Source organism: Grampus griseus (assembly GCF_964374135.1).
Source record: "Grampus griseus genome assembly, chromosome: 11".
Taxonomy (NCBI): Eukaryota; Metazoa; Chordata; class Mammalia; order Artiodactyla; family Delphinidae; genus Grampus; species Grampus griseus.
In genome coordinates, this window is record NC_139005.1 from 3,096,408 (window position 1) to 3,105,879 (window position 9,472).

At 53.6% G+C, this 9,472-nt stretch overlaps 1 protein-coding gene across 1 annotated transcript in view; it reads left to right on the top strand.

Annotated features, from left to right (window-relative positions):
- The window catches only part of TULP3 (TUB like protein 3), a 42,518-nt gene extending 35,674 nt beyond the window's left edge, over nt 1–6,844 (top strand). Inside the window, exons 7-11 of the mRNA XM_082666802.1 lie at nt 1,287–1,399; nt 1,687–1,801; nt 3,686–3,784; nt 4,151–4,322; nt 4,884–6,844. Coding sequence (XP_082522928.1) covers nt 1,287–1,399; nt 1,687–1,801; nt 3,686–3,784; nt 4,151–4,322; nt 4,884–5,017 — 633 coding nt within the window. The 3' untranslated portion in view covers nt 5,018–6,844. The remainder of the gene's footprint in view (nt 1–1,286; nt 1,400–1,686; nt 1,802–3,685; nt 3,785–4,150; nt 4,323–4,883) is intronic.
- Nucleotides 6,845–9,472: the final 2,628 nt, after the last annotated feature.

Consider the following 9,472-nt stretch of genomic DNA (forward strand, 5'->3'; position numbering starts at 1 on the left):
CTCATATCACGGAAGTCACAGGAGTTTAGAACAACAACATACAAAATGCAGCAAGAAGCATCAGGAAAGCCGTTGAAGGGAGGATGGGAAGCACAGGGTCCAGGGTCCTGCCTCTTCCAAAGGTGGAAAGACTCTTACTCATGAAATTGGATGAAGCTTTTTAAAAAAGTCACTGGAGGCTTTAGGGATAAAGTTGTAAATAATGATATGGAGAATCAAGCTAGTGAATTTAGAAAAATTGTGCAGGAGGGAAACCTTGATAGTGAATTCTGAGAAGCATTATGAGGATTAGAAAAAGTGATGAGGACCCAGAGATTGGTCTTCTCCCAGAGTACCCCAGATGGCAGGTACATTGGTGCTACGATAGGGCATGGAGGCCCCTCAGGGGCCCGAGGCCACAGAGCTCGCGGGGTCAGGGCCGGGGGCAAGGATTGGCTACCCCTCACCCATCTGGGCCGCCTGGTCAGGGCTCTGGAGGAGACCCTTCTCTTCTGCTCATCCATCCGGGAATCCGAGACGACTGACTCTTCCCTGGAAGCATCCCTCCTTCAAGGATGAGGTTTTGACAATGATGCGAGCATAACCCCTTCTGCCCTGCGGCCCAGGGTCAAGGCATTTGTTGCTATTGGGGATTGCAGTGGACAGATGCTGGTCTGGGTGTTCAGTGCTTCAAGGAGATCACCACTGCCATCGTGAGGCCATCGTTCTGGCCAAGTTCTCCGTAGTCCTCATGTGGTGAGGCTACTGGGGGAACAGGATCGGTCAGCCCCAGACCATCCCTGCAGGCTGACCAGCCACTGTGGCTCTGGGCCGGTGCCTCTCATCCTGCCCTTGGATACTGGCGTCATCCCAGCCGCTGTGCCCGAGAAGCTGGTGCTGGCCGGCGTGGACGATGCTGCACCTTGGCCAGGGGTTGCACCGCTGCCCTGGGCAGCTTTGCCAAGGCCACCTCTGTGCTGTCTCCAAGACCTAGGCTGCCTCACCCCCGAGCTCTGGAGGGAGACCATGTTCACTGACTGTCCCTGTCACGGGTTCACTGAGCATCCTGTAATGACCCACACCAAGTCTGCGTGCGGGAGACCCAGGCTCCAGCTGTGGCCACCACATCGTTTTTCTGCAAGAAAAGTCAAAGTGAATTAAACCTGTTTTTTTAAAAAACAAGACCCAGAGATGGACTGCTTGGTACACGATAGGCAGTTGCTAAATATTTGCTCACTAAATAGGTAGGACAAACATGGCAGTTCTCTTGAGTGCATTTTTTACTGAAAATTTTTTTCCTTTTCTAGATATTTCTTCTTGCAGGTAGAAAGCGGAAAAAGAGCAAAACATCCAACTACCTCATCTCCACTGACCCAACAGATCTGTCTCGTGAGGGGGAAAGTTATGTTGGCAAACTCAGGTGAGAGCAGCCTTGCATCCTGTCCTGCTCCTCTGGTGGTTTGACTCCTGTAGTTTCAGAACAGTCCATATCGGTTTTACAATGAGCCGGTCGATGTCATCTAAAAAAATAAAGTTAATAGAAAGTCTAAGGCCCTTCCTTGTTTTAAGGCTAGATCTTTGAGAAAGCGATGATGACCCCTTGACCTTTGGAGAGTGGGCCAAGAGGCTGTCCCATACCTCTCCTAGCTTGTGTTTGTAAGGGAGAAAAATACAGATCATTGTGGTGGCTTTTTCTCTTGATTCTAGGTCCAACCTCATGGGGACCAAGTTTACAGTTTATGACCATGGTGTCAGCCCGGCCAAGGCCCAGGGTCTGGTAGAAAAGGCCTGTGTGCGGCAGGAGCTGGCCGCCGTCTGCTACGTGAGTGCCGCCTCCCGTTTCCTCAGCCTCCTGGCGTCCCAGCCCTGGGCTTGCAGTCCCCCTCCCAAGCTTGTTTCTGTATACTCGAGCTATTTACGAATTGCCAGGTTTAGCTGTATTTACTGTTTCAGCCGGCCCTCACTCATCTCCTCTTCTCTTTTCCCAATGCCGCCATGTTAACGCAGGCCTTTGTTACCCCTCACCCGTTGGCTAGCGGTTACCGTAAATTGGAAGCCGGTCTCTGCTTTCTGCCCTCTCGACCTGGTTCATCCTGTACAGCCGCTGCTGAGCGGTGCAGCTCCAGCTCGTGCTGCTCTTGTCCTGCTCCAGATCCTCTCAGGCTGCCCCTTGAGTCCAGAATCAAGCCTGGACACTGCACCTTTCCCTTCCGGCTCCCCGGGGGCACGCTTCCTGTGCGTTCCCGTCATTCTAGCGGCTCCTCTCGTCCCTGCGCCCCACCTGAGAGCCTGCCCTGCCCCTCCTTGCCTCTGCCTGTCCACCAGCGTCAGCAGAGGGGTCTCTCCCGACACTAGATGTGCCTGATGCTCCCCTCGGTTCCCCGCGCTTCCTCTAGTGCCCCAGACTGCTTCGTCAGCACCATCCTTCTCTACCAGTTTGTAAAGTCCCATTCACTGCTGTCCACGTGAACACGGACCTGGCGCGTAGTGGGCATGTGAAGTTGTGGAGTCAAAGAAGCAAGAAGGAATTAACCCGACTCAGTTGTTCCTTTGATCCCAAAGTCTCAGCTTTCCATCGGTTGGAATTAATCTCATCACTTGATTCCCATGAGATTTTATCTAAGTGACTGAGAATCATTTGACTTAACGCTTTATAATGTATAGATGTTTTCTCTTAGCTTCAGAATCAATTAAATATTTTACCTATGCGTGACTTTGTGTGTATGTGTATGAATACACATATATCCATGTATTTAATGTAGTTATTTTATTCATATATAATCTGCCTGGTTTGACGGGCATTTGATTTTTTTTATCTCCAGATACAGGTCCTATTTAATTTAAACTGTAATTCTCACTCTATATCATATAGTGCCGTGTCCTCACTGGGAAATATATATTTATTGAAGATGACAAAATTGGACAGTTTGCTTATAATTTTCTGAAATTTCACTTAAAGCTAAAGAGTAAGAGTAGGGTTTCAAGCCTAGAGAGTGTTTTAAATTCAAATGTTCAAATTAGGTTTAAAAAGAGGAAACAGTCTTATTTTCCTGGGCTTGATTCTCCGTCTCTCTTTGTTTAACTACAGTGAAGTAATAGAATAGTGTTGAGCGCTCTCCATATTGTCCCCGTTTTACATGCCCAGGAGGGCGTTGCGTTAAGAATGAGATCTTGTGTGCTTCCCTGATGGCGTAGTGGTTAAGAATCCGCCTGCCAATGCAGGGGACACAGGTTCGATCCCTGGTCCGCGAAGATCCCACATGCCACGGAGCAACTAAGCCCATGCGCCACAACTACTGAGCCTGTGCTCTAGAGCCTGCGAGCCACAACTACTGAGCCCATGCGCTGCAACTACTGAGCCTGCACTGTAGAGCCTGCGAGCCACAACTGCTGAGCCCTTGTGCCACAACTACTGAAGCCCGTGTGCCTACAGCCTGTGCTCCACGACAAGAGAAGCCACCGCCATGAGAAGCCCACACACCACGACAAAGAGTAGCCCCCACTAGCCCCCACTAGCCACGCACAGCAACGAAGACCCAGTGCAGCCATAAATAAATAGATAGATAGATAGACAGATAGATAGACGCAGCCATAAATAGATAGATAGGTAGATCGATAGAAAGGCAATGCATGGTATTAAGAAAAAAAGAATGAGGCCTCATCTTCATTTCTGTTTCAAGTTCCTGTTTATTTCCCTCTCTTCCAGGAAACAAATGTACTCGGATTTAAAGGCCCGAGGAAAATGTCTGTGATCATCCCAGGGATGAATATGAATCATGAACGAATCCCATTTCAGCCACGAAATGTAAGTAAGAGCATATTTCATCAACAGAGGACTCTAACAACAAGACTGCGACACAGGCAAGATGAATAGAAAACAGTGTTGATTCCTCCCGAGCCCAGCCTGGAGTGGCCACTCTTCCTCAGGAGAGCCAGCCCTCCAGACCTCGGGGTAGGTGCTGTTGCTGACGTGGTTGATTTGCAACCACTGGGTCTGCAAAGAGAAACGCTAGTTATTCTATAAGAATCCAACAAAGCCGGCTTAGTTTGGGCTCTGTTTCTGTTTTACTTGCTGAAACGGAGGAAATAGGCCCCTGCTCTGCTTCCCGCCTCAGCAGCCTTGAGGGTGAGCGCTTTGCGATGGTCCTCAGCACACACCCCTCTCCTACAGGACCGCGAGAGCCTGCTTTCAAAGTGGCAGGACAAAGCCATGGAGAACTTGATCGAGCTGCACAACAAGTCCCCCGTCTGGAACGATGACACCCAGTCCTACGTCCTGAACTTCCACGGCCGGGTCACTCAGGCCTCTGTGAAGAACTTCCAGATAGTCCACGAAAATGACCGTAAGCCCCAGGAAGAGAGGTGTTCTGACAGGATTCGGAAATGAGCATTGCCCTTCATTGGTAGGAAGTTATACTCAGGAGAGCATGATTTAAGGAAGAAATGACCTCCTCGGAAAGACAGAGCTGCAGTCTTGCAGTCAGCCGTCTGAGCCGCTGAGTTGAGGGCAGGAGCGTGTGAGGTCTCTTGTGGCAACCGGAGGAGTCCTGGGGGTGCTGCTCGGGGGGGCAGAGGCAGAGGCCCTTCCTCAGGAAAGGTTCATGCCCTTCCGGCCCCCCACCTGAGTTTGCGCTGCCCCCCCTTGCCCTTCCGGCTCCCCCGAGCTTGTGCTGCCCCTCCTTGCCCTTCCGGCCCCCCCCCGAGGTTGCGCTGCCCCCCAACTTGCCCTTTCCTGCTGGTCCGTGCAGGGAGCCGAGTGGAGTCGCAGTAGAGCCTTGGTCGTGCTCGGTAGGCACTCTCGGTCAGGCCTTTTTCCATCTTTCTAAGGGTTTCCCATTTTAAAGAGACCTATTTGGAGGATGTCTTCCTTACTTCCTGACGTCCCGATCTCTCTCTGCCTCTAGCTGACTACATAGTCATGCAGTTTGGACGTGTGGCCGACGACGTGTTCACCCTGGACTACAGCTACCCGCTGTGCGCGCTCCAGGCCTTTGCCATCGGGCTCTCCAGCTTCGACAGCAAGCTGGCCTGTGAATGACGGCCGAGCAGGCGCTGGGCCTTCTCTCTGCAGAGCTTCTGGAGCACGTAGCCGCCGCTCTTGCGCTTGCCCAGGACACGGAGAGTGACAGGCCCCCCTTTTGGAATGGTCCCTGAGAGTATGTATGTACCCGTGCACGGATGCACATACATGTGTGTACACATATCTGTACACACACACCCTTCTCGGGGTCTCACGGCCCTGGTCGGGGTCACAGCTTGACTCGGGTGAGAGCCTGTCCAGAGCTCACGGTGACTGTGAAGGCGCCGCCCAGCGGTCAGAATCCTGTGCTTGGAGACTTGCAGCCAGAGGCAGCTTCTCACACTTCAGTACTTGGGTCGCTTTTTTTGCAGAACTTTTCAGAGAGGGACGTTCCCTGAATTACCTTTAGTCTCCAGGTGTGCAGAGTTTTTCTGTAAGTGGGCGGCAGGCCGGTCCCGGCTGTAGGGTATCTCTGCCCCCTGTGGGCTTGGCCATCTTCCAGAACGGCCGTGTCATGAGAGCACCTGAGTGGGGACGGTGCCTCCAGGAAGTGCAGGCCTGTAGGTCGGATCTGAAGCGGCACCCGGCCTCATGCGCTGTGACGTAGCCTTGTCTTTGCTTTGGCCACGGTGGTTTCCAGAGTGTCATTTACCGTTGGTGATCATTCCTCACCCATGGTGGGGGGGGCCCTGGGAGAAACGCTCCTCTCTGCCGTCTTTGTGGGGGAGTGTGGTGCCCGTTCCCCAGAGCCAGCCACCGTCCCTCAGCTCGGGAGGCACCGTGTCACGGTCCCCCTTCCCTGAGGGCCGGCTGGCTGGCTGCAGGCTCAGAGTGGCTCTGGCCCAGTTTGTGATCAGTGATGCGAGCCATTTACGTACTTGTCTTAATCGCAGGGTGGGCTGCAAGCATAACCTCTAGAGGTGGCCTAGTCTGCTTACGACTGAGGGATTTGACAGAGGCCTTCACCACCTTCAGCCCAGGAGTGCGTCCCCGCTGGGTTACTGTGGAGCCGTTAGTGCAGACTCACCTGCAGCCCGCGTGGGAGGGGAGAGAACAGTGTGTGTGCAACTTGCCATTGTCGCTGCCCGGAGCGGTGAGGACCGGGCCTGGCTGGCAGAGCTCGGGCCTCTCTTCTTGGCTTAAGTGTCATCAGCCCCTGAGGCCTGGTTCATCCTTGGCGGATCACGTCCTGTCACTTTTCCTCACAGACTGTAAGAGTTTTGCTAAGTCGTTCCGATTGTTAGCCTCTCCCCACAAATCACACGGCTCTGCTGCTAGCTCCCGGCCTCCGCGTGCATCCGAGTCCTGAGGATCCAGGAACACCGCGAGCTCTGCATTGGCGTCGGTCACCTCCCAGGCCTCGTGGCCAGCCAAGCTGTCTGCCAGCCTGGGGCCAGGCATCGGCGCCTTGCGCTTCGTCCCGTCCCTTCTGTGGACTTCCTTTCTGTCCCTGCTTCCTATCCCTGCTCCACATCAAATAGCAGCGGGAAGGAGAGAGACCCGGGGGATGAGCAGACCCGCGGCTCACCCCACGGGTAAGTCCCACCCGCTCTGCCCTGACACGGCTGCTTCCCCTCAAGTGCCTCACTCATCAGGTGCCCGCCAGGCGCGCGGGACCACCGGCCTGACACTGAAAATGGAAGGCTGTTCACTCGTCTCCTGTTGGAGAATATGCAGTGTCTGGGGAAGGGGGGCCGGGGGGGACTGGATCTGGCCCTGCTTCCTCCTGCCCGCTCTGGTGCAGACACACACCCCGGCTTCACATCCTTCTTGCTTGATCGTGCAGGTGACCGGTTTCACATGAATCATATTTATACCTTTTGTACGCTACAGAAATAAAAGGGATTTATATAAAAACATGAGTGTTGCCATTCTTCTTTCAGACTCCTGTCCCTCGCATGCCTCCTACCGTCCTGTTCTGTCACAATAATTCCATCGCTTGGCAGCAGCGAACCAGTCAGTTCTTTGAAGCCAAGTGGGTGTCACCGAAGTTTTCATCCAGGTAAGCAGGGTCTGCAGACTCAGGGATCTGCGTCCTGGAGACTGTAGACTCACGTGTGTGCGACGCTGAGAGTGTCCTGGGCAGGTGCCGGAGCTGAGGCTGAGCAGGGGTGCCAGAGGGCAGCCTCCTGCACCGGTCAGCCTCCTGGGTCAGCTGCATTGGTGTTGCTTCCTGATTCAGCCGCAGAGCAAATTAAATACCTGATAGTGACAGAGACCCCACGTCTTACCTCTAAGTGTTCACATTTAAAGCTTCCCTATACGGACAAGTCGAGAAAAGTGTGTTCACAAGTCTTGCTGAGGCCTTCCTGCTCTGGGTGTCATGGGGATGGACGAGTGGCGTGGAAGGAAGCGGGAAGAGCCCAAAGGGCAGGACGAGAGCCGGAGTCGGTCTCATTTCTGTGGCTTGGCTTCTCTTCCACGTGATTCTTTATGGCCAGACAGGTTATTTGCAACACAGTTTTATACACTTTTCAGTGGCCAGGAATATCAATGGTCGTTGATACGAAAGACACCAGCAAGTGGTGTTTCAACGTCTAAGCAACAGGACTGCAAAAAGCTCTTTTTGATTAGAAGGTTAGTAGGTGAGAAAAAGGAATGAATGAGAATCAGTTCCCTTCCTTTCTGTTTCTTTCTCTTTTTTGGCTTGTGGGGTGTTAGTTCCCCAGTCAGGGATCGAACCCATGCCCCCTGCATTGGGAGTGCGGGGCCCTAATCACTGGACCGCCAGGGAATTCCCAATATCCCTTCCTTTAGACAGCAGCACGGGTGCAGAAATAAAGTGACGGTTCAACTCAGAGTCCCTGGGTTCTGGCCCTTTTCCTGCCAGTGATTTGCCAACGTGCGCCCTCTGTAGATGGAGAGGTTTTGAGTTACCTGATCTCCTGTTCCTGAGTGATAAGAGTGCTGGCAGCCACCCGGAATTCCCGAGTGTGTTGTTTTTGTTTGTTTGTTTGTTTTTTGCGGTACGCTGGCCTCTCACTGTTGTGGCCTCTCCCGTTGCGGAGCACAGGCTCCGGAAGCGCAGGCTCAGCGGCCATGGCTCACGGGCCCAGCTGCTCCGCGGCACGTGGGATCTTCCCGAACCGGGGCACGAACCCGTGTCCCCTTCATCGGCAGGCGGACTCCCAACCACTGCACCACCAGAGAAGCCCCCCGAGTGTGTTTTGAATCGAGGTCTCTGCTTCTCTCCTGGACAGCTACGTGCTGTTCGTAGCTGGAGAGGCCTGGGGAGGAGCCCCTGGAGGCTGGAGCCAAGGGCCTAGAGAGGGGAGACTGGAATGGCGGGAGCGCGCCCCGGGGGAGGGCGTGGCCGCGCTGAGGAAGCCGCCCCTCCCAACCGCAGGCTGCATCTTGCTCCACAGAGAAAACTTGGGGGCGTTGCGAGCTGCCCCCTCCGCAGAGTGGCTCCTGCCTGTGTGCTCGCGCCACGTGTGCCACGCCTCCAGCGTGGTCCTCCTAAACTTCCCCACGTAGATCCCCGCCGGGGGCTCGCCCAGGACTGGTTAGATTCTGCCCCGCCCCTCACACATTTCTTGGCCAGGTGCATGTGGGCTAGTTTTGCCCCTCTCGCCGCTTCGGTCTCCTAGCTATTGTAGTCAGTGTGTACCCTTCACAGGTCCTACAACTCTTCCCTCTCCAAAAACCGGGGTGCGGGCATGGGGATGCCGCGGTCAGTGCGGTTTTCAGGCAAGCTCTCCCAAAACCGCGGGCAGCTCCCTGGCACCACCTACTGACCCAGGGGGCACATTACAAGTGCATTAACACGATGAGCGCAGGTTCTGCAACCCAGATGAGGCGACTTCACAGTGGCCCCTGTTGTCATGACTCTCTTGAAGGTCTGGGAACAGTAGTATTTGTGGAGTGTAGAAAGTGGAGGAATTCCAGGCAGAACGCGTGGGCTCTGGCCCCAAATGCCTAGGCATTTGGTGTAGGAGAGGGGCAAATATCAATATTATTTTTATTAATGTTTTAAGATGGGATAATGCATTTTGGTTGACTTTTTTAGCCACGCAGTTATGCAAAATGGTTTATAAATGCTCATAAAGCAATTTAAGGTGGTTTTCCAGGGACTCTGGTTAGAGGAAAGAAGAACAGCATGGCTTTACTGGGTAACTAAACATACCCTGCGTTCTGGTCTCAGGCCTGAGCCTACCTCACCTTCCTTACTTTGTACCCATCTCTCCTCTCCTACTTGAAGGGACAGCCTAGGCAAAACAAACAAACAAAGCAAAACAACAAGAAAAGTAGCCCTGATGTTAATGGAAGTTTCTGAAATATTCCAAATATGAAAGGGGCCTCCATGGTTTTCTCTGGCTCTGCCAGGTCCTTTGGTCCATCAGGCCCAAGCTCCTCTGCAGGGCAAGGCTGAGGCCCGGGAGGCCAGGTGCAATAAGAGTGTGCCACGTAGACGGTAGAGCTGGTGGGCCAGGGTGGCAGTGGGACTTTTCCTGGTCTGTTCCAACCTTTTAT